The sequence below is a fragment of the Gavia stellata genome, chromosome 12 (assembly GCF_030936135.1).
Source record: "Gavia stellata isolate bGavSte3 chromosome 12, bGavSte3.hap2, whole genome shotgun sequence".
Lineage (NCBI taxonomy): Eukaryota > Metazoa > Chordata > Aves > Gaviiformes > Gaviidae > Gavia > Gavia stellata.
Window position 1 is genome coordinate 21,039,104 of NC_082605.1, and position 25,462 is coordinate 21,064,565.

The following is a 25,462-nucleotide window of genomic DNA, read 5'->3' on the forward strand; positions in this document are numbered from 1 at the left end:
CCAATCATGTTAAAGGCAGATTTGGACTATGTAAGTGGTTTTTGGGAGGTATTTTGACACAGATAATGCCTATCTGCTGCCGACAATCTGTTTGGCTAGTGCTGTTCAAATGCAGCTACAGTTATCTTTGGTAGAGCAGATGAATATAAATGTTTCTTAGGGCTCATGTGATTGTAACTTGTGAGAGGAGTCAAGTACCTTCCCCCCTCTTGAACTTTTTGTGCTAGTTGCTTAAGTGATACTGCTCACAATTCCAAGGTTGATGTGAATGTCCTTTAATTGAAGTTTAAAGATTAAAAATGAAATTTCAAGAATATGGTCACTGAAATCATGCCTCTTTGAAATAATTATTCTTAATATAGTTTGTTGTGGTAATAACTGGATCAAAGTCTTGCACTGTGTTGCAGAAATGTGTAGTAATCTAATCCCTGTCTTGAAGATGCATTCTACAAAAATGAGGCAGATGTGGGCTGAGTAAACAGTTGCTGTACACAAAGTGGTTACTGGGAGTTCTGAACAATTCTGTGTGATTTACATTTAAGTTATGCAGGAAATACTATTTAGAAGATCATCAATCAGATTAAAAAGTACACAAAACTCAAATGATTTTAAAATAATCTAGTAGAAAGGGTGCTAATTAAATTTTTTACAGAAGTAAATGTAATAATTACACGGAATACTGGTAAAAAAATTATTCGGAACTAGAGAAATATAATTGGTTGGGGTAAAGTATCCTGTAAAATATGTGACAGCAGGAAGATACTAGGTCTGCATATATTGTGACAGAAGTCTAGTGTGGTTCCCTGAACTAGTGATTTTTCTGCATAACAGGGGGAAAAAAAAAGGTGACTAAATTGTAAACAAATAAGTTAACTATAGTTGATATTGCTCAGATGGGAGGAGTTAGCTGGTATTTGATGCTTATCCAAAAGTTTCCAAGTCTTACAAACACAGAGCTTTGTAGTTGGTGTGCACTTTAGAGGAAAGTCAATACCTGGGGTGATCATTCTACTTGTAATAAAACTTGAGATTTATAAGAAATGTTATTTGAATATATGCATAAACAAAATTGTATGAAGACTAAAAAAATTGGGGTAAGGTAAGAATTTACATAGTGTTACACATTGCAGGAGCACAGTAAGTGCTATGGAATAGTGCAGTAAGTACACCAGTTTATTCTTATCAGCCAGAGGTAACTTCAAGTAAATTTTCAAGTGGAAGAGGGAAATTTAATGAAAATACCATCTACTTTTACTTCTTGTCTCTATAGATAAGCCACTGCTGGTGGTTTGTGGAAATTTTGAAGGCTTACTTTGTCCATATTGCTTTCCACTCGACTATAAGGAATCCAATCCTTGAAAGAAGAATCTGTTGTAATTGTGAACTTTTTCATTCCGTGGTCAGTTTTTGCCTTTAAAATAAAAGAAAATGCAAGGTACTTGAGTTTGGTTTTAGATATCTATATAAAGAAATGTACTTTCTTGAAAAATTCTAAGTCCTGGTTCAGATTTTTTCTGCTCTGTGGAACAGCTGTATTCTGTTGGAGTCAGCTGAATATTTATCAGCAGAGATCAGAATTAGTCCCTTGATGATTACAGATACTACTTTAATGTCTTCACCAGCTGTCTGTTTCCATAACTAAGTCTTAATCTTTGTTGTTCCTGGCAATAGCAGTACTAATTTGCAAGTAGTAGAGAGGTGAACACTCATACTACTGAAGTAATGTAGTTCTAATGTATTCCAGTTTCTGTGGTTCTGGAATGAGCTCATCACACTCTCAAGGAGGAAAGCAAAGACTTAATTTAGGCTGACAACAATCAGTGAGTGAAAATGGAAAAATACCTTCTGTGCTTGTGGGAAATACCAGTTTTTCCTCTTTCGGGCTCTTCAATATATTTTTTTAATTAAACTGAAAGGTAATATGAGGTCAAATCCTACTGCATAAAACGTGAGAGCTTTTTAATTTTACGTGAGTTACCAGGTGAAAGTGAACAGGATGCTCCCCCAGGAAGACTGCTTGCCAGCGTGTTTTCCTAACAGGAGTATGCCATCAACAGCAAAGCACAGTGTTCCAGCAAATTCACCATGCTGTATCACCTAAAGTTTAAAATTTATTGCTCATTCAGAGACATCAATAAATATAGCACTTGCTTATGGTTTTAATTTAATGTTAGGTTGAAGGGTTTGTCTGCTTGCCAGAAGCATTTAAGAAACTAGTCTGCATTGGTGTATGGGGGATTTTACTGTGTAGATCTATTGTCATTGTTTGGAATTTCCCATGTTAATCTGTACTGTGTGGGTGGTGAAAATAGCAACAGTGTGCAAAATGATGACAGTAAAATTAATTTTATCAAAATAGTATTAAAGTAAAGCACGGGAAATAGAAAAAAGTTTAAAATACAATGAATATTTAAAACAAGCGGAATTAAGTAAGGTACGTTCTTTCATCTGGTCGATGAGGGCAGCTGCTTAAAGGAATGGCTCTACTCTCTGCTAGTCACATCACACATCTTATTCTTCCTTATCTGTAGCATTGATTTTTGTGGTTAGATCAGTGATCTGCTTTACCTCCCTGTGTGTGGGATCACAGGAACATGTGGGAGCAGCACAGCGGGCTTCTCCCTTTTGGTGTAGAGCAGGTATAAGGTTAGTACGTGGTGGGGCAGCGCGTTCCCTCTCTGCACTGTGATGAGATACCTGCTGAACTACGGTGTAGCTAATCTCCCCATTAATGAGAGTTCAGTGTTGCCAGCTTTCTACCCCAGAATTTTTCAGAGGCGTTCTCTGAAGAAATTGAAAGCCGTTTCTCAACCACTGAGCACTCCTTATTAAGAAGCAATCTTTATAAAATAAATAGTGAAATAGTAATTCCTGTACAAAAACTAAAATGTCAAATGGCAACAGGGTGGGTGGTTTTTGTATGAAAATGCTGGGGATTGTGTTTTATAGGCAGTTCTTAACAAGATTTTTAGCTTGTGCACTCCCTTCTATGTAATTGTGTACTTCCAGGTGTCCTTGTTTATACCCAGTCAATATATCTGAAATTAGGGTATGTGAAGTAAGGTGAAGATTAAAACAAACCAACAGCAAAAACAGAGGCAGTAGGCTCTAGCTACTGCGTTTCCATCCCAAAGAACAGAGATAACCGAGGAAGAGAGCGGCCTCGGTCTCCTTTCCCCCAGAGGACTGCAATCCATCACTTCCGCTGCACAGCTTTAGCTACTGGCTCTGCTGGAGAGGACCTCTTCCACGCGTGCTCTGGTTGCTGTGCTGCTGTCAGGGAGTGGGGCAGTCAGTCCTGGGCAGGCTCCCGGGGCTGACTCCCAGGTGCTGCCCTTGCTGCAGCCTAGGGGAAGGGAACCACCCCGGGGGCTTCTCCTGCTGGGGGATATGTTCTGTGCTCTCTGATGGCAGAGATGGGCCTTTGGTTTGGGAAGTGGCATATTCCATCTAGTCTGCAATATTCCTGTTTGGATACATCTTGCATCGAGGCTGTGGAAGAGCATGTTGGAAAGTTTGCCACCTTGCACACAGGTTTGAATTGGATACGTGATTGCTGGGTGCCCTTCATTTTCTGTGCCTTTTGACTTTTCAAATAATTTTGGAGATCCCTTTGATGGACCAGAATAGAAAAGGAATTAACTTGTTTTGGATGAAACTTTAATTTTGCTTCTGACAGCCTGGGGAAATTACTGTGTCTTAGAGTTTATCTTCATCTTCTGTGAGCTTTAGAGCTAGGCACAAAAGAGAAGTTATTAAAGTTGGCAAGTCATTTCACTTAAAAACACCTGTTTCCTACAAGCAAGTCTCTGGGGAGTGTAATCTAAGTCAACAATAACTGGGGGGGGGGGGGGAAGCTAATATAAGTGACTCATATCTCTTGTTACATGTAAAGTGAATCCCCCTGAGGTTGTCCTCTGATTCTTTCCTTCTGTGTTCTGAGGACTTTGCCTTAAAATCAGTTTAGCTGAACATCAAGCGTTTACATCCTAAATATACTATTTTGTACTTTTTATTTTTTTATTTCTGCTTGTCAGAGAGCTAAAAGTAGGAGAAGGGTGGAGAGGGAAGTGCTCACTTTTACTAAGTTCTGATGTTTCTTTTATGGCCTGATTCAATCAACAGAATCAATAGTAAATCTACTTTGTTTTCCTTTTCATTTTATGTTCTTTGTGGTATATAGCATCTCTCCAAAACAGATGGCATCCTCTTAAAATGTAGACCAAGTAATTTTGTAATGAACTTAAAAGCTGTGAAATCTGAAGACAGACATCCCGCCGGTACTCCTGGGACTCTTAATGTTTTAAGTACATAGCTAGGTCTCTAGAAGCTTAACATCCCTTCAATATAATGTTTTTCTTAATTAAACCTGTAATCTGTGAAGCAATTCCAGAAAGATTTATGAAATAATTGCAGTACCTTCATTTCGGGAGGTAGCCTTATTTCAGACACTCTGAATTCTTCCTCCTGTTCTTCAGTTAATTTTAGGGTTTGTCCTGCTTACCTTCCATGGGTCTTATTGAAGTTTGAAACTTGGAAATCCTGTAGAGGTTTGTCTGAAGTGTGTAAGCCATATGTACTACTTTAGTGTTACATCTGATGTTTTAATACAGTTGCTAAAAAGGGAGATAGGTAACTTACCCTAGTTGTCTTCTGCACTTGTAGAGACTTGCAGTCTATAGTAATGTTGGGGATCACTGTGCTGTAGCAAAGCCTTCCAGTGTAGTACTAACATGGATAGTTTTTCTTAAAAATAGTAGGGAAAGCACTTTGTATGAAGGAGGTTAGGGATATTGCAATTACAACTTCGTCTCCTTTCCTTGTTCTGGTTCTCTGAAAGTTAATGTTTTTCTGTGATTCTCCAGATTGCAAGACTTTCCTCTCCGTTTCAGGTTCTTAAGTTGCCTTTCACTATTACTTCTGTTACTTGGTTTTTAATGTTTGTCAAATCTTGCTCAGACAACTTTGTTAAACATTTCTGTCTTTTTGCTCTTTTTGTTGAAATTTCAAGTCTCCTGAAGTGATATACCAAGTGACAAAAGAATCAAATATAGAAACTTGTCCAATGATTGGAAGAAAATGTCAGTTAATTCTCTGACATACAAAAAACATCTCGATAGTGCAAGCTATTGACAGAGGGTTCTCCTCTTTCACAATAACCAGTGTGGTAAGGGAGAAAGCTGCTTTCTCAGTTTCGTCAGTACAAACATTTTGAGTAAGCAGGAGATAAGGGAATGGGGTTAAGTCTTCTGCACTCTGGGAGTGATAGGATTAGATTATTTCCATGCAAAATGCAATTTTGTTTTTGATATGCATGTTTGGAAAGATTAATTCTGTGCAAATCATGTTAGTAGAGAAGCAATTGTACCTTGCCAGCAACTTTGTGCTAGTAATATGTCTTTTAAATCAACGCATCGCGTCAGATTACTTGAACTGCTTTCTGTCTAAGGTGACCTCTGTCCCTTGTTGAAGAGTGCTGTTTATCAAATAGAATTGGTGGATTTCTAAATTTGGTTGATGTTGCTTGGCAAACTTCAGTTGATCTGTAGCGATGGACTAGTTCCAACAGAAAACCATGTAGTTCAAGTACAGGTGTGAAATAGCTTGCTTTTATTAGAGAACAAAGTTATTTAGGATTGTGTTTTTCCTTGTTTCCGCTCTGGTAATGCTAGGTTATGTCTAAATTAATCTTTTTTTCTAATTCTTCCTTCCCTGTGCAATGGAGATATTTTTGCTGCCTCATCAACTTTTAGTGAATAAGTACGTTATTGTAGTACTGTTCTGACTGTAGAGTTCCCTTACGCTTCCTTTGTGTCTTTCTTCATAGGGCTTAATTTTCTTGTCTTCACTTAGTAATTCTGACCCAGTCCTGGGGTTTTGTGTGTTTGTTTGGGGGATTTTTTTTCCCCTATTTTTTTATTTATTGGTGGTGGTTGTTGGTGTTTTTTTTTTGCATAGCCTGTCATTTTATTTAATCTCTGCTTACTCATTTCATGTCTTCTGTCTTCCCCTACCCTTTCCTTTTTAGCCTTTTCTCGTGCTGCATCTCTAATGTATGTAAATATTCTCAAAACTTGCTTATGTTTCTCATGTTATTGGCTGTTTGGTCAGGTGCTGTCTGCTTTCCTGTTTGATTTCTGTAAAACACAGCTGAGTATCTTCAGACATTGAAGTCTCTTCCATCTGTGTTTCTCTGTCATGTTTCTAATTTGTACTTAAATTGCAAGGTCAGGGACTGCATTCTGGTACAATATTATGGTGTTAAACATCTTTTCATACCTTAAAGCACAGTTATTAGCATGTATTTAATCTAGGACATAGCATCATGTATTTAAGTAATGTACAAAGACTGAACTGTTGGACTCTGTGTTAGCTTCTATGCTTTCATCTGTCGGTTGACTTAAACAATTTAAAAATTGTTGAGGTAAACTACCAGCATTTACATCGGTTCTGGGAGAATTTGAGATGTGTGGTTCTGCTATGATATATGTATCTATACAAACTATAGTTCTGAAGCGTGCTGTGGTTGCTTCTTTTCAGCCATTCATTACTGCCTCTGGTGACTTTTCCTTGCTAGATGCTTTTCTCATAAATTCAGTTTCTTCCTCTGATTTTCTGTATGTCAGAGCAAAACCTTTAGGTTGATATAAGGGAAGGATGGTACAGCAGCTGGTGGGAGGGAAGCAGAGGACTCTTTATTTAAGAAAAAATGTCAGTTTATGATGATTTGGAGTATCTGTGAAACGACAGGCTCATTAGCCCAGGGGAGCTGTCTTTGTACAGGTATATTTACACAGGATGACCCAGATATTGTAGTGAAAGATGCTTTAAACATACATAAAATGTATATAATTTCAAAGTTGTCATTCTCTAGAAGGAAAGTACGCTGAACCAAAACATCTTAGGATTAACTAATTTTTTGAAGTATCGTTTCTGAAGATATTTTTACAGATCATATGATGTTCACAGGAATTTTTTTCTCTGAGTGGCTATAAAAGAGCTCTCAAAAACCTGCTAGTACAAATTCACAAGTTAGTGTAGTGGACAGGAAAAGCATGGTTTAGAAGACATAATCAGCCTTTTCTAAATGCACACTATGTACAACGCTGAGTGGGAAGAGCAAGTATTTATAAACAAGCCTGCTTGGAAAAAAGCATGAATAGTATTTTCTCCATGGAATTTCTTCAGTGTGGTTTCTTTACAGAGCTTAGTGTTTGTCAGTTATTTTCCAGTGTATAAAACTTAATGAGGTTGTACATAAAGCTGTGTGGATGAGTTTTCTTTCGCTTCCATTTGGCTCTTGATTTAACTACAGAAGGTATTGACCAAACTGCTCATTTTCAGTGTCTCCCATTTTGTAACAAAGCACCTAAAACAGAGGTCTTGCATCCTAATGGTAGAGTTGTTCTCAGGGAGCTTGTGATACAGGTTGGAGATTTCTCTTTTCTTGAAAACAGACATTCACCATTTGCTTATCTCTTCCCACTACTATTGTCTGGCTTTAAGTGACCAGTCTGTCAATGTATACTGATAACTTAAAATTTCTAGGGGTGTAGATACAGGTTGTTTTGCTGATTAAGAGGATATGCCATTTTTAATCTTAATTTTTGTGTTGTATTGGCTTAACAGTTTTAACCATCGTTCACGAACTAAATGGTTTTCTCTATGGATGACATGCAAGTGAGTTTCAAGAGTTTAAACTAGCTGATACCAACTTCTACATGTCCTTTTCTTAGACTGGTAAAACAGGAAAGGTAACTTCCCTCTTTTGACACTCACTTTTGATCACTTCCACTGAAGTAAATGGAAATTAAGAAAATCTTACTGTCCCTGCAGAAATGATTTTTTTTTTTTGTCAGAGTTCATTATTTTAACTATTTATTCAGATATGCAGCCAGATACTTTTCAGTTTTGTAGGTTGGTTTGAGTGTAATCTTCTATGAACAGTTTAAAAATAGCGTTCAAACTTTGCAGTACACTGTCGTAAGTGTAGGTAAGTTTCTTTTAACAAATATGCATAATTAAGGTTGCATGAAGTACAATTCTTTTACGTAAAATGCTTTATTAATCCACCTTGTGTATTGTGTTTCTTTTCTGAGGACTTGTTCAGAGTTAGGTTAAACTAGAGGCATCGTACACAGCTGTGTAGGAGGCAGACTGTCAGTGTCTGGTAACATGGTGGTAGATGCTGCTGTTGCTGACAAAGGGTCTGGCTTTGAGGGAAAAGGAAGCAATTGCAGTTCTGGGTGAAAGCAGAAGGAGCAGAAACCTGCTTTCCAGAGCTGCTGCCCCTTGCTTTTGAATTATTTTCTTTCTCCTGGAGGAACAGTGTGTAGTTCTGCCCCCTTCCTAGCAGCCTGGCAGACACAGAATGATAAGTAGATGAGGTAAGAGAGGGGGGAAGAGGGACTGCTGCTTGCTGGGTTGGTAGGAAAGGCAGGAGGGAGGTAACTGAAGGATGGTGGGCGGAAGTTGGAGATTCTTCATACTAGGGTAATGATAGAAGAGTTGGGCCTAAAAGAAACAAGTGACCTGCACTGTAGCCTCCAGAAACCTTCCTTCTTCTTCCTGCCTTCCAGGAATCAACTGTGTTGCCACTGAGGGACTGAATTTGCCTACACAGTTGAAAAGTCTGGAGCTGACTCAGTCTTTTGTGGTGCAAATAGTATTTCCTGTTGAGTGGCTGGAGTTCCCATGTAACTTACTGGTATTGGGATAAAGTTGTTCATCAGAAACCAGTTGCATAGATTGAAAGTGCTTCAAGACCATCATCTAGATGGGAGCATGTTTTAATGTCTAAGTTAACAACACTGAGGTCAGGAGGTTATGCTCTAAAAGCACGAGACACCTCTGTGACTTCGAAGCAGTTGTTTACAGTATAAACTGCAATTACATCTGTGATTGCAATGTGAACATACCACTTTTAACCAGTTAGCTTTCACGCTGCTAGTACTGCAGCCACAGCAGGAGGGAATTCAGCAATGTTGAAAAAACCTGCTGGAGAAACTGAGTAAATGTCTAAACAGCAAGCCTGTCCTGAGCTCCTGCTGCTGTGGTTACACTGGCTTCTGGCAACAGCTTGTTTAGTTGATTTAAAGCGGGTGTTGCTATCTCTGGGTTTAGCTGTAGTCACACTTGTGACTGCAGGATAAGTTTATCCTTAAACTCTGCTGCTTCTGTTTGTAAGCCAGACTGTGTCACCTGGTTGGCAGTAATTTATCAAGTGTTTTGAAATACAGGATGAAAGATGCTTTTTATGTCAGTATTGCAGTGTATTGCAGATGCAAGTTCTTAGTCTTTTTATAATAGAAGAAGTACTAATTAAAAACACTTGGGTTAAAACAAGTGATGGTTTTCTAGACTTCTGTATAGGGGCAAAATGTTACATTTGTTTTCTGTAGCTTCAGCATTGTAAAGAGCTGGTGGGTACTGCTTTCAGGCAGTAGATTGCCATTTTAAACTTTGTATGTTGTTGCTTTATTTCAGCAACACAACACTGATGGGTTAATAGTCTATGAAGAGATAATTAGATATTATAAAAGATATTTAGCAAGAAATAAATAACAATGAAAACAAAGAACAGCTCAAGCTTTAAAGTGTGGAAAAAAAAATCCTAAATGGGGTTGTCAAAGAATGTTTAGAATAATAGTGGAATCCCCTTTCATGAGGCAAGTAAAGCTCTTGGGATGCTCTGTGTGGAGTAATCCTACTCTGGCATGGGGTTATTTACCGGGTCTTTTCTGTGTTTTGTGATGTGCTTATGTATTAAATCTGTGATTTGTTATGAAAGCTTTGGTCTCGTGGTGGTAGCACTGCAGAGTTAGATAGCTTTTTAACTTAACATTTGTAGTAACGCCTAATACTGTACATTGGAAACATTATAGTATTCTGCTTTGGCTGTATAATGCTAATTGGAGCAATAATCCAGTGAGACTTGATGATGCTGTTCAATCTATCCATGCCATTCCCTTTTGGGACCTTGTTTCTTCTTTCTTTCTATTTTTGTTTCTGGTTTTATTATTATTCAGTGAGTCCTGCATTCCCCTCTGTTGTGAGGTGCTTAATGAGTTTTTGTAGAGGAAAGGGGAGGTTTGCTTTCCCCCTCAGGTTCGCCCTGTTCTTGCAAATTTATCACTCCTAATAAAAGACAGGGGTTTCGTGTTTGAATCTCCCCTTTTCACCTCATAATTATTTCTTTGAGACCAAGGAGAAAATTAAGGCAAAGATAACATGGCACTGTTTTTCTGGTGAAAGTAGGCTAACATGACTTCATTGGCCTGTGGTTTTAAATTTGGTAGTGCTGGTGCTTGAGCCTAGCATGCAGGATACAAACATCCTCACTTTGCTGGGGAGTCACCACGTGTAGTTCACAGCGCAAAGTTGTATCAGCCCGATAGAAGGTCAGATGTTATGTGGGGTTGAAAATAGTCAGAGCTGTTTAAGCTAGCACTGCTACCGTAGGCAGCCTGTAGAAATATGGCCTGTGGCTAAATAGTACTTTTTTCAGCAGGAGCTGAAGGGCTGTCCAGGGGTTCAGATTTTATGCTTGTTTGATTTGAGCCTGTTCATTCCAGATTGCATATGTTACAGATAAATGTCAAAGATAATTTTTCTCTCTTTCTTTGCTGTTGGTTTGTTATTCTCCCTGTTCCTTTTTTTTCTCCACTAGCATCTCCATGCTGTAGCTGTGAAAGCTCCTGCATCAGCATTAATAGAATAAAATTGATAGTAACTGAATGAAATCAGTTGCTTTCAAGCTGCTCCCTATGCTGCTAAGAAATGCACTAGCCAAAGGAGGCCCAGAATTTCTTCTGTGACTGTCTGTGTGGGGCGATTGGTGTAGAAGGGCTTTCTCAGCCGTTTCCCACCTGGTCCACTGTATGCAGTGTGGGAGACCTGTTTTCTTGAGAATGTCAATATATAGAATTCTATAAATGATAAAACCTTAAGTTATAAGGCAGAAGGTAATTTGGAAAGATCTTAATAGGTCACTTACTGTTGTGAGAATGTTTTTCAGGAGTCAAAGTTGTTTTGCTCAAATATTCATCAGCAAGTGCTAACTGTGACACAGAATAAATGTATTTGCCTTTCTGAGAAAAAGAGTTACTGTTAAATGCTTTTAAGGTGCATGTATTCTCAGCAGTTAGTTACAAAAGGCCTTTCAGTAAGATTTTTGTAACAGAGGCAGATAATGTTGTGTACAATTGCTGTATCGTTTCCAGACTTGAAACACTTTTTTTATGTTTTCTTTTTTGTTTCCCTCCCCTTCTCTTGTGAGGTCAGTGAAAACTTTAGGCAGCATGTAGGCTTACTGGTAAATTGTATAGAATGCGTGCATATTTCACATTTAGGTTTGAATTGTAAGTGAATATTGGTTCTTTAAGGAAATGGCTTACCCTGTTGTTAATGGCAATTGACTTGTGTAATATTGTTCTACTGTAATTATTGAAATAGTTATCATGCTCTAAATTCAGGAAGAAAAATAATACTGCATTACTTGCCTCATTTATCTTAGGACTGGCATACCAGCATGAATTGTATTTTGCAAACATAAAGTGATGCTGTTTTTCTGTGGTTTTAGGGCTGACTTGCATATGTCTTAATTCTTGTGTTTTATGCAGGGTTCAGTGGTCTCAGTTTAAAGGCTATTTTATTTTCAAACTGGAGAAAGTAATGGATGATTTCAGAACCTCAGCTCCTGAACCAAGAGGGCCCCCCAATCCAAACGTGGAATACATTCCCTTTGAAGAGATGAAAGAAAGAATCCTGAAAATTGTCACTGGATTTAATGGGTACGTATCATTTGTTTTCTAAAATCAGGATAACAAAAATACTTTCCCAATTTTTAATGTAATCGTTTGTACTATCTATTTGTGACTGTTCATCTTGCTTCCTCAAATAGATGAGCAGAAGCAAATATATACATTGGAACTATATTACAGTAGTTTCAGAACTTTCACTTTATTATTCTGATTTTGAATGAAAATTACGACATCTTGTGATGTGTCAGTCACTTCAGTTTTTTCAATATGTAGTTAGTTTTTAAGTAATACCTTTCGATGAAGTGTGGTATTACTATGTGCATTTAACAGGTAAAATAGATAGTAAAGTCAGATTTCTTTCAATATATTTTGAAATACCTAGCTGAAAGAAGTCTTTTGGTGTTGTTCTTAATTGCTTTGTAGTGTTTCAGTAGTTGAAGTAATGCCATGATAAACATGGCGCGACCAGGAGTCAAGGTGTACCTGGGTTTGAATTGTTAAATTGTGCCAGATTCAAATTTATAGATTGAGTGATAGTTGCTAGTTGAGAGACTTGGGGTATTCGATCTGTTGCTGACAGTGTCTTAGATTAAAGTGTATACCCTTTGCTAGTTTCGTAATTATGGAAGTTTTGTTTCCTTTAAAATAAAGCTCCTGATTTTTGGGGTTGGGTTTTTTGTCTTTTATTTGGTTTATCTTTTTCAATAGCTTATAGTATTTTTCTTGTTTCTAAACCGGATTACATACTTACCATAAGCTGAGTCATCATCCTTGTGGGTCTCAATGCTTGCTTAAGAGAGGCGCTTTCAGCATTTTTCTCAGCTTGTTAGTAAATGGGCATACTATAAAGCTTGCCTCCCTGTTACCCTGAGATTTCAGATTAGGAGGTACTACTAACGTCCTTAGTATTGTATTTTGATACTAGGCTAATTGTTTTTATTGTCATTGTTCCATACTACTTAATTTATTTGCAGTTTAAGTGTCTCTTATAAGTAGGATCGCATCTCCACCCCCTGAACTTGCTCTCGTGTAGGCTACTTCTTGGAATGTGAAATTCAGCTTGTTCTCAGCTGCCTGGTATAAATATCGGGCTACTTCACTGAAGGAATTTAAAAACAAACCTATCCTTTATGCCTGAGCCTGCCTTTCTCTCGCCTCCCCCAGCTTTTTGTTAATGCTTCATTGCCCACAAAATTTGTAATCTTCTTGTGTGAAGACAGCTAATGAATGGGTTGCTGTTATCTTCTGTTGTTCCAAAAGTGTACTAAACAAACCTCTGGGTGACCAAGTCTAGAGCTTACTCTGTGGCTGGGCTGTTTTGATCTATTGCTGTAACACTTAAGAGCGCTCAACTTCCTCATACTTTGAAGTGAACCACCCAGTCTTTGAGGAAGCAAAGTGCGTACATTGTTACCTTAAAGAAAATAATACATTGGGATGTTCCAGAATCCAGGATTGTAGAATAGGTCATTTAATAAATCCTCCAACTCCTACAGTGAGGATATGATTGTGAAAGCTGAATCATGGGGAGATGTGTCCAAAAAGTAACAAGAGCAGGTTTTGGTTTGTGCTATTGGATATATTCAGGCTTCTTATTTAGAGTTGTGGATGGCATTTCAGGGTACCATAGTGAAGAAGGAAGCTACTTGAAGTGGCCGCATTATTAGGAAGTGTTTATTGGTGTTTGTTTAAAAGAGTGAGGGAAAGAGTTCATTAAAACTAGCTGAATTTTTTTAAACTCTTTTATTTTAAAGTCAAAGTAGTAACAAATGAAGAATGACCCCTGTTTTGAGGTCTTTCTAGGCGAAGTGTCTTTTAAAGAAAGCTCAAACTGGCTGTTCTAACCTTACGGTATCTTACTTGACATTGTGTAATATGCTTGCAGAGCCAGATTCTCAGGCTATACTTTAGAATTGCTTTGGAGTAGGAAGTTCTTAAGACTTGCCATTTTCTTTATCCTTTGCTAGTGAAGCAGAAAGTTCCAAGGTAAGTTATTGGGGATCTCAGATGACAGAGGAGTTTCCACAGCATGAACAAAATAGACATACTCATAAATACATAAATGAAAATTTTTATTATTTGGCTACAATTTACTATGGCTGTTATAAGTATTACATTTTCCCAGATACCTCTTGGATCCTGTCCATACAATGAATTTTTGGTTTGTAATTCATTCTGAACTGTTGTGCTAGGAATTGCAGTTTTGAGTATTTTCGTGTGGAATTTTAAGTGGCTACCTTAGAAGGCAGATTAGGACTATTCATGCACTGAACGGATTAAATTTCTAAGAGTTTAAGATCAGTTTTCATACTGCTCGCAAACTTTGGTGTTCATGTATAGATTTACACCAATTTCAATTACTTCTATTTTAAAATCACATTGTTAAACTGTTTTAAAATAAAATAAGAGTGTTACTGAAAAGAATTCATGAGGTGAAGTTAATTTCGGGTTTTGCCAACTAAAACCACTTTAAAATGTTGAACAAATTACATGCAAAGGAGGTGATAGTGTGACACTTGGTGCCATCTGCTGCTCAATAAATGAAGTTCATTTTACTGTGGAAAATTTTGGAGGGAAATTAACTGGTTTTAGCTTTTGTTTAAACCTTTTATAGCTGAGAGTAAAATAGGAAGGCAGCTCTTACTTCTGCAGTTAGTTGCAGGCTGCATGCTTTCTTGAGTGTGCTCCTTCCCCAAGGAGCCCAGACTGTGTTGAGGTTTACAAAATACTTCATATCTTAGTACTGCAGGTGTCCAGTTAGGTACAGCTAAATATAAATTAGCCAGGCAGTGGTTCTCCAGGATGCCTTACAGATTTGGCTGGTGAAAAATAACTTAAAATCCTGTGTATTTTTGTTTCTGTGAAATAAATTGTAATATTTTAATAGACTAAACTGTCCATTCAAAAATCAAAGTCTCTTTAATTATGGACTTTTCAACCCCAAACCAAAATGGCCATCAATGAGAAACAATAGATGTAATTACTTCTGTACCAATGTGGAGAAGTTAACAGATTAAGTAAATTCTTTGTGACTGAGTTAAAGTTGGGAATTTTGTTCAAAGAGGGTGCTACACAGAAGCTGAACATGATGAAGAATTTGGGTGTCAGAAGGATTACTGGTTGACCAAAAGTTGCTGAACAGTGGCACTATTTGATTGATTCTAAGGAAGCTTTAGGGAAATTAATAATGACAGAACCATTGTCAAGCTTAAGAGCCTTCATGCAATAAACTGAATTAAAAGGAACACTTGTTCCTGGTTTGTCTTGCATTTACCAAATTTTGGGAAGAGGCGAGGAGATACATTTCACCCTCCTATTTTGACCCAGAAGTATTCTTGCCTGTGTGCCAAAACACTTGGTTTCTGCCATTTTACTTGCTTTTAAGTGATAACATGTCAAAACAAATGTTTTAGAAATACTGTTGTCTTACAGCATTACTTTTTGCAAGTGTTTAATGTATTTAATGCTTTGTCAGCTGTATTCCAACTTTCCACAGCTGATTGATAAACTTCAGCATTTTTCTATTCTTGGGAGTCAAGTAAAGATAAGTTGGTATGGTGTAATTCTGGGTGAATAGCAAGAGAAGGCATTAACTAGTAGGGTAAATGTGATACACCTTCAGTGTTTTTTCAGGTAGCTTTGTTGGAACTAGGGCTAAAGGTGGCTGCGTTGTAGCCAACCTCCTTACTGTTTTCCAGTTGAGGATTATAACTTCCTCGGTAACGTAATATACAGACAGTTCTGAAAAACATAATTAAATTGTTGATACTTGGTCACTCTTTCTGGTTACTGCTTGCTTTTAGTTAAAGTGAAGTGTCATGTAGTATGATTAATATGTTTGCACTGAACTAGTGGTAGATCTGTGTATCTTTAAGATGTGGCTTTTTAGGTAGTGAATTAAGCTTGAGATACATACTGTGTTAGCTGATGAAATAGGCTTAACATACTGTGTATGCTGTGTTCCTCAGCAAATAAAAAAAAGTTGAATTTTTACAAAAAATTACAGTATAGCGATATACACACACGTATGTAAGTCTGTATTGATATTGCTCTGGATTTGGTGTATCAGTCGTATTCCCAATCAAGAAATGGTTCTTAAGTATTGTATCAAATATTCTTCTTAGACAAATTTTTGAAATGTTTATGGCTTCAACTTCAAATAGTTAACTGTAAAAATGCATGATTCTTTATTATTTTATTGAAATAACTTTTAAAAGTATTTTACTATTGTGTCAAATGTCATAGAAGCTTGTTAAAATGTGACACTGGATTTGCAATGAAAGTGTATAACATCTCAGGTAACTGGTAAATGTATGTAAAAGTATTGCTTGTCTGAAAGATCACTTTCTCATTTAAGTAGGGATGAAACTGAGTGCAGAATTGTCAGAAAACAGAATGTGTGAATGTGATGCTTATGGATTTATATATCTTACTCTGAGTTTAATTGTTTTTACTGAGTCATTCCTTGATAGATAAGTATACTGTCCAGTTGTGGCAAAACAGAGTATTTGTAACAGCTAAAGTATAATGGTTCTACTAATTCCAACATTTAATGCTTTTTCTGTAAATGTATTTTGTAAAACATGAAATAAACTACGAGTTTATAATTTTTTAGCTCTAGTGTGTATGACTCAAATTTGTTTTGACTCGCTTACCATTTCTGTTCTACATATTTGGATAATAAATACAGTCTTAAACTATTTTACTGTTGATCTGATTTCCTCTTCATTGTTCTAATTGATTGAGTTGTGGGATGATGTATTTAGGATTCTACTTAAGAGTGTTGTGGTGGTGAGCGCAAAAGACAGTGCTCTGTTACCTCAGTGTATGAGATAGGGTGGTAACTCAAGGCTTTATTTTTCCCTATATTGCTAATGATAACAAATTTCAGTACTGTTTTCTTTCTGCCTTCTCAGTAAGGGTGAGAAAGCAATAACTTTGTTGCTTCCTAACAGTCTTACTCACTAAAATAAAATGAATGTTATAAATCTATTTCGTTGCAGCATCCCCTTCACTATTCAGCGACTCTGTGAGTTGCTGACAGATCCTAGGAGGAATTACACGGGAACAGACAAATTTCTAAGAGGTGTGGAAAAGGTATGTATTTTTCTGAGAGAGAAGACAGCTAAACAGTCACAACTACCACTTAACTTCTGAATTACTCCCAAAGGTCTGTTGGTTTCATTATGGCTCATAGCCGTAGTATAGCTAATAGCTACTCTTAAGTGTATGAGGTTTTTTCATACCTTTTAACATCAAAAAGCAGTTTTAAAATAACTTATTTAAGACACAAAAATAAATCTCAGGGATGTACTGTGCAGTACTCAAATTGTAGTTTGTGGAAGGTGTAACATCACTTAAAAATAATCGAATAATCAGATGAAATAATTTGTGTTTTTTGATCAGGCGTTTCCCTCCACATTTGGGTTTGGATTAGATCCAGTAAATGATGAAGGGCGGCCCCTTCCCCCCAATGTCTTTTGTTTCAGTATTTAAATCCTCTTGCGTAGGGGACTGTGCCTTCGTAAAAGCATACAGATGACATTTAATGGTGTTTTATAGCTTATGTCAGAATGCGGGATCTTTCAAAAGTAGATAACAGACTTTCAGAATGTGGTTCCACATAGGATTTTCTTGATGGCAAAATTGGCTTGAGGTTCCTACTTAACCTTTCTTCAACCGAATAGTCTAACTTATAAATGGACTGGTTTTTACTGTTATAGTAGATGCAATCAGATGTATTCTCGCAAGGTAAGATAGGAAGGAGATGGTCAGGAATAAATGACAAGACAGGGATTTCACAAAGCAGTTTCTTAGCCAACAACGGGATCTGTGAAACCACACCTCAGGTTTTATGGAGAACCCTTGTTAATGTTCATCTGGGTTAATTTAGCTGGCTCTGTGATAAAAGCCCCCCTGTATAATTGGACTAAGTATTGATTTGAAGAGAGAAACTTACCTAATTTTTAAGCTAGGTTTCTGGAGGTTAAAATGGATTTAGTTTGCAGTGCCATTCAAGAGGGAGAGGTGGCTAAGCAAAATGTACTGAATTAATTGTTATTTCTGCCCTTTGTTTATGCGAGGCCAAAATAACATAACATTTGAAATATGGCTGTGCCAAAACCAGCTAATAGTGCTTGCACAGTTTTGAATGCAGGACTCGTGTACGAATAGAGCATTTCTCTACCAAGTCAGAAGTTTTTCAGCATTTGGGAATACTTTGCTTTCCAACTTTGCTTTCCAGAGATGCTTTAGTTAGACATTACAAACACTGGGGCCTGAGGCCTAATGTGCTGGTCTAGTTATGATAGTAACCCACGTATGAAAATACTGACTTCTAGTGTAATTATGGCCTGCCCTTGTAAAGAGGGAGCAGAGATACATACAAAGTATCTGTCATCTGTTGGTAGCTTTCAACCCAATTTTCTGTAGAGATACTTGAACAGATATGACCAAAATCCTGTAACTCTTTAATAAAGTTTTGGGGTGTTGTCAAGAGCTGAAGCTTCTGTTTCTGAATTCTTAATATGTTGTTTGTTTGTTACAGAATGTCATGGTTGTCAGCTGTGTATATCCATCTTCAGAGTACGTATAATCTTTTTCTTGAAACTTTAAGCTTGTGTTAGTAGAGGGGAGAATATGTGCCTTAATAAAAAGACAGATATGCAGAGTTCAGTTTTTGTTATCAATAGTTAAGTCAACAGTAGTGAATAGTGGTCTGCAACTGTTACCTGTACAAACCTGAACAAACAGTTTTGGAATCGGATATATGTTACAGTTCAGTATTATCCCTGAACCACTATGCTGTTATTTTATACCATAGCTGGTGGTGGAAAAAACGGATACCCCTCAATAACAGTTGCACTGCAAATTAATATCCTAGCCTATTTCCCCAGTATAATGTATAGGTAGAGAACCCCTTGAGGACTGATAGTGGGGGACTGTTGAAGTTGGGGGTGGAAAGCAAACAAGCTTAAAGTAACTTAAAGTTCCTTTATTCCTAACATTCTAATTATATTTTCTTTTTTTATTAGGAAAAATAATTCCAATAGTTTAAATCGGATGAATGGTGTTATGTTCCCAGGAAATTCACCGGGGTACTCTGACAGGTAAGTTTCGTTTTGGGAGTTAACTTTTTTTCTGGATAAAGGCAAGGTAGTTCTGGAAATAGCTGGTTCTGATCCCTTATCATCACCTATTCTGATCCCACATAGGAAGCCTCAAAAATGATGTGGAATACTGGGTGAAGGAGGCTAGAGGAGGCATGAACATACACCCTACTATGTACTGTTTTTTACCTTTTTGTAACCTCATTGTTTAGAATTTTTTTGTTATTTTAATTTTTTTATCATAGTTTGCATGATGTAGGCAAGGAATTTTTTATTCAATATAAAATAGCAAAGTACCTGATCTTTTTTGTTTTGTTTCGATGATCTTTTAAAACAAGGTTATAGCTGCTTTCTGCCTATTAGGGACAAATTACTTTACTAAAAGGATGGGTTATTTTTTTTATTAAAGATCTAATGTAAATGGTCCTGGAACTCCCAGACCAGTAAATCGACCGAAGGTTTCTTTGTCAACTCCTATGACAACAAATGGTTTGCCGGACAGCACGGAACATAAAGAATCAAGCTTGCAGCAAACGGAAGATAAAAAACACAGGTTTGTGAGGAGTAATGTATTTTGAGTTTTTACTACTGTCGTGTTTTTTCACTTAGATTTTTAAAAATACTTTAAAAGAGAATGGCCATCTAAGGTGTGCGTACATACACGTAAGTCTTAACATACAAATATCGGCAGCAGGATTTGATGTGTCCTTACTGCTGTTTGGGCTGTCTAGGTAACTAGTAGCTCAAGTTCCCACAGTTGCAGTAATGCATCTCGTAAGTGTATGGGATGTATAGTAAAAATGAAGAGTGAATAATAGAGTTCAGAAATTCACAGTCACCGTATTTGTGTCAGGATGTTAAGCTATAACCAGCTACTATGTTTCATAAACGTTTGCCACTGATTCTGGCAGTAGGAACTGTCTGTGATTTGGACTCACCTGATCACTGTGCATTTTCATTGACAGTCAGGTGAAGGAGTGATGGCTTTGAGGTTTTGTTACTTAATAAGTGAAGCTACTTCTACTGTTATCTCTTGTAGAGTGTTTAACCTGAAGTAGCTGCTACTTTTTTTTTTAAAGTTTGACAAGATACAAAATGTTTTTCTTCAATAAAAACTACAGCTGCTTTTGTTGTTTATAGTGAATCACCAGCATCTGAATCAGAAGGTGCTCAGAGCAGCCCAGTAAAAAATAAGCACTCTGAAGATGATCCTGCAGAAGCAGAAGGACATGAGGTAAAAAGACTTAAATTTGACAAGGAAGGGGAAGCCAGAGATGCACCTAACCAAACTGCCTCCAGTGAAGTGTCTTTAGGCATGGGGGAAGAGACAGAAACATCCTCTACATCTCAGGATAAAGAAAAAGATGCTACTGGTGCCAGGCAGCACTGTACAGAGGAAGAGGAGGAAGGTATTTCAAATTTTTAATTTTTTTAAACTGTCTTTGCTCTGTGCATTTTCCAGGGAGTTGAGATTTTCTTTGCTGGAGGCCAGTGCTGTTGGCATTGCTGAATGCTCCAGTTGCGTGTAAAAATGAACTGCTGTTCATACTTCAATTTTGCATAATTTAGCAATTCTGTTATTTTTTCTTTGTCCTACGTCTCTAGTTAAAAATTTATAAAATAGTACTTAAAATCTTCTTAGGCAGTAAATTACATGAGGGTGGTAATGATGCACCAAGAATTCAGGAATCCCTACTTTAGGCTATCATCAGATGTTCTCATCTCTTCTCCAGAAGGGGGATGGGTCATATCTGCATTTGACTGTCTTTATATCCATATTTCAGTAATTTATTAATAATAAAGTTACGTTCTTTCACTGAGGAGGCTGGGCAACAATGTCTCCAGATTCTATTAGAACAGTGAAAATTACCTCACTCTAAGGCAGGCCCTGTACCTAATTAAAAAAGATAGATCAGCATCTTAACTGCAGTTATTTTTTGCATATCCTCCAAAGTTTCCTCTTAGCATTTATTTTTTGTGGCTTATGTATTTGTAAAATGTTTCTCTAGATCATGATGGATGTACGCTTGAAACAGTAATGTTTTTCAGCATTTCCAAAAGACTGCTTCTGAAGACAAATGAAGGCATGTGGGCAAGCAAGAAAGTTACTTGTTAGACTGTGTCTTTATCAAGTGAAGCTTAATTAAGTGAAGCTAGCTATTAAATAAAAAAACTGGACTTTATTTTGTGGTATACTAGTATAATCTGGCTATCCTGATGAAGTTGGCTAATACTTTACGATCTTCTAATAAAATCGGGGATTGTCAGTTTTTCCTGTCCTTGGCTGTGTTGTAGAGGTATTGCTCAGCATAGCTGGGAATGGAAAGTATCAGGATTAAGATATGTTTAAAAATGTCTTAGTAATGCTGTACTTTCACTGTTTCTAGAGTCCTTCATGTCTCCCAGAAATGTTGGTCCAGACAGAAAAGATCAAGAAAAAGACACTGAATCCTCAACTGTGAATGAAGAGACCTCTGAGGAGAACAATCAAATGGAGGAGTCTGATCAGTCTCAAGCAGAGAAGGATTTACACTCAGATGACAGTGAAATTAGTGGATCTGCCAGCAGTGGAGCTGACTGCAGTGAAACTGAAGAGTTAGGGTCCTACGCTAGTGAAACTCCAGAAATTTCATCAGAGACCCCTATGGAAAACAGTGATGAAGCCACAGAAGTTGCAGATGAACCGATGGAGCAAGACTAATTTAAATACACTTAGATGCAGTATTTTCCATAAGGCTCCGGTTTTACACTGTATAAATAATTTTATGTAATAAAGTGGACCTTTAGTTTTACAAAAAGAAGCAGGTTGTAAAATAAACTTCTCCATGGATTGAACCTTGAAAGAGTTGTACATGATAAGAACTGTGAATACCAGCTCCTTCAGGTCCTGCTTACCGCTGAACTTTCGTTTGGTCAAATCAGTGGTTTGTGTATAGTTTTTTTTATTTAGAATAAAAGTTTTTAAACTGGAAGGTAATTATAATTTTGACAACTTTTTTGGAGATTACCACACCTAGTTGTATGTAAGCAAGAAAGCTTTTTGTCTTGTCTTTTTCTGACAGCGATAGCAGTTACTTCATATTTTGGTTACAGTTTCAACATTTGACATGTGAAATATGGGGTTTCATGCTGGTTTCCAGATTTTTATTTGAATACATGCTATGAAACCTTATGTTGTGTGTTTAAAATGTGTTACATTTCACACACACATATATGCACGCATGCACACGTATGTGTACCCTCGCTATTCTAAGGGGGAAATGGTATATTTTTCTGTTTCTATAAAAGATAAATACAGCAAATACTTTTTCTATAGGAAAAGACTGAGTTCACCTCTCAAGGCACTTTGTTTTGCCTCTGGAAAACAAAACAAATGAAATCTGGCCCATATGAAACCCTGGAAATATTAACGTCGTTGAAAACACCAGAGTAAACACATTCCAAGAGAACTGTTCAGATTACAACATTTTGTATACTTCTGAGGTGCCTGAGTGAAAGGATTTCATTTATTTATGAGAAAATGTGCTTTATGTTGAGAAAGTTGTAATCAAAACATTAGCTTAAACTTTTGTAGAAGAAACGTTTGAAAATATGATAAGAAAATATCTTGGAAGAAATAAACAGGTACTTGCCTTTTTGAGTGCTTCTTGGAGCATTGTGAATATTGTAGAGAAGTCTCAAAATTATTCTGAGGTATGCAGAGGGCATCAGGATGATCACACCACTGTATTGGAAGAATTAATATATGACCGTAGTTATGTACCTGAGCTAAATGACTAAAAGCTTTAGGGGTACATAGAAATCACCATGATTTGTATAAGATTTTGGAAGTGAACTAAATATTTTTGAACATGCTACTTTGACAGCCAGTGTTACATTTTTTTCAAACCAGCTCAAAGCACAAACTACTGCTTTAAACTCTCAATATTTTCCAGTTCCCATATTTAAAGACATGCAAGCTGCAACCTCCCAGTCACAATTACTGGCTGCCAAATTTATACCTGTTTCTTCAACTGTACCTTTTTGATATTTAGAATTTTTAAATTTCTGTAAAGTAGATTTTTGTAGATTGTAATGAGTGCTCACTGCCATTGTGAAACGGTATATAATTGTATAATTTCTGTGTGTAAACTGAATGCTTGGGCTTTCAATACAGTATTCATATAAAGCAATAAATATTAATGTTATGAAATATCTGAGTACATTTTTATCAGAATTGTCCCTCTTTGGTTTTAAGTTCACATACCTGAAGTACAAAAATGACCTCTAAAATGCATGCTGATAGTTTCTTGTACTACATGGTATGCTTTGTATTGTTTTGGGGAAATCTAGGTTTTGATTCATACCGGAATAATTTGGCTCAGTTGGATTATTTATAATGTTATTTCTTGCTGACATTACCTATCAAGTTCTAAGCAGACAGGATTCAGGGAGATGCTTGCCAAAAAAAAATTCTTATTGATCGAGATCCCCTTACAGAAGGAAAATTGTTCTTTGACTCATTTTCATTGTGCTTAAGGGTTGGATGTGTATTACAAAATTAAAGGACTGAACCAAAATGTTGAAATTAGGAAAGTTTAAAAATATAGTGACATCTTATACTTCTCTTTGTGTTTTTTTTTAATATTTTGCCAATGAGAACAAAATTTTAAAATTTCTAAGTTTAGAGATTTCTGAAATTTTCTTTAGACTGTTTATTTGTGAAGATATTGTCAATAAACTTGTTCTTTAAGCACCTGTGACCTTCGATATGTTTGTTTTTAGCAGCACTAGTGCCACTATTGTAAAGACTTGCAGAACTTTGAGGTATGGATCCATTTTTAGATCTGCAAATTTTTTTTTGTAATGGCTGATAAAAATTGAAATCATGCTTTAACATCACAGTAAACATCTTAATATGAAATATATGCCTATGTTTAAAGATTGCATTTACTAAATCGGAAGATTCCCCCCCCCTTTTTTTAAATGGGGATTTAAAAAACCCCACAAACCTACTGCATTTCTAAGCAGCTGTATTTTGTCAGAGGTGTTACTCACCTCCAGATATGCAGGCAGCTGCTTTTCCATGTGCGTGTAGCATTGAATCTATTTTCACAGCTTGTGTTTTTTCTAAATCCTGGATGCTTTAAGTTCCAGCTCATAATTACATACACCCTAGAGCGTGTTTCTGTATGCAGCCATTCAGATGGAATCAGTCCTTCTGCTTACATTCATGAATGAAGCATGTGGTTAAACCCCAGAAAACCAGGCAACAGGTGCTTTGTAGTGTTCAGGAGAGCATTTCCTATTTAAAAAACCTGTTATCTGGGACCAGAATATAAATGGAAAAGGTAACGCAGCTTACTTCTCAGAATACAAGGTGAAGGTCAGCCCGTAATTCTGCTGTTGATATTAAAATGGAAAAAATGCTATCTCAGAAAAGTTGATTTCCTTAAAGTATCCCAGATGCTCTGTCAGCCTTGATTTTTAAACCTCAGGGACCTCTTTAATGCTTGCAATAAAGATAGCTTTCTTATACAGCATGGATTTGGGGTTCTAAAGAATACTAGATTGAAGTTAAAATGTTCAAAAAGGTCTTGGAGTTGATTCAGTGGGTGGAGCAGAAGTTGCTGGAATTTGGGATTAATTTCTGTGCAGCAGCTTCTGCTGGGTGTTCTCCAGCCACCCTCCCAGGTCGGCCAGGGGTTTGCTTTAGGACAGCCTCGCATCCTTTTGTCTCCCAAGGGAGCTCAGCGTGACAGAAGCCATATCCCTGTATGACGACCTCTGCGTCTGAATCCATGCCTACAGCTGTCGGAGACTGCATAAAGTTTTGGGGCAAGGATTATTACTGCTTTCTCTATTGCTAACCAGGTCCAGGACAAATTTGGATTTCTTTTTTGAATCCTCTTTGATCTATTGCTGCCTTGAACAAAGTAAACTTTTTTTTTTTAAATGCAGAAATTGTGTTCTGAGGGTTTCCAAGGCTAAGGCACCTTTCTCTCTATCACTTCTTTTAAACGTTTCAGCAGGAAATACTCCTAGCTGGAAAAGTGAATTGGAACTGCGCTTTGGTTTATGCCTAGCCTAGAGGACGCAGGAAACGGGCTGAAAAATATTTCTGCTGCTGCTTCAGTCTGTGAGAAACTCTATGTATGTTGTTTTTCACTCGAGCAGTTTACTGAAAAGCTGCATCGTGACTCCAGCAAGATTGTCCTGAGTCTGGTACAAAAGAACCAAGCTTTTATTTTTAGCTTCTTTGTTAATTGTATGTGTGTGTGTGGAAAACCAGAGCTGAAGCCTGATAGAATCTTATTTGTATGAGTTTTCTGTTGCAATAGTTAAGTGGCAACCTAGTGATTAGTTTAAAAAAAAAAAGAATTTTTTTTTTCTAAAGTGAATGCTTTCTATTGACTGCAACTCTACAAAACACCCTTTTGCAATCCTTTAGCAATTTTTATTCATACAGTGCATTTCTAGGAAGGTTTTAAAGGTTATTTGCATCTCAATGTGTCTGAGGTCAGTGTTTTTTCAGAGAAGTATGGAAGAGGTACGGATTATGGAAGGCATCCTGGTTACCTCCCTGCCATTACCAATGAGACACCTGTGTTT

At 37.0% G+C, this 25,462-nt stretch overlaps 1 protein-coding gene across 3 annotated transcripts in view; it reads left to right on the forward strand.

Annotated features, from left to right (window-relative positions):
• The window catches only part of PPP4R2 (protein phosphatase 4 regulatory subunit 2), a 32,898-nt gene extending 9,344 nt beyond the window's left edge, over positions 1-23,554 (forward strand). Inside the window, exons 3-9 of one of the 3 annotated variants that reach the window (XM_059823176.1) lie at positions 11,622-11,792; positions 16,766-16,859; positions 18,310-18,347; positions 18,797-18,871; positions 19,281-19,424; positions 20,012-20,280; positions 21,259-23,554. In XM_059823176.1, coding sequence (XP_059679159.1) covers positions 11,622-11,792; positions 16,766-16,859; positions 18,310-18,347; positions 18,797-18,871; positions 19,281-19,424; positions 20,012-20,280; positions 21,259-21,572 — 1,105 coding nt within the window. In that variant the 3' untranslated portion in view covers positions 21,573-23,554. Of the gene's footprint in view, positions 1-11,621; positions 11,793-16,765; positions 16,860-18,309; positions 18,348-18,796; positions 18,872-19,280; positions 19,425-20,011; positions 20,281-21,258 lie in introns of those variants that run through there. The other 2 variants (XM_059823177.1, XM_059823178.1) reach the window with 2 other exon arrangements.
• Positions 23,555-25,462: the final 1,908 nt, after the last annotated feature.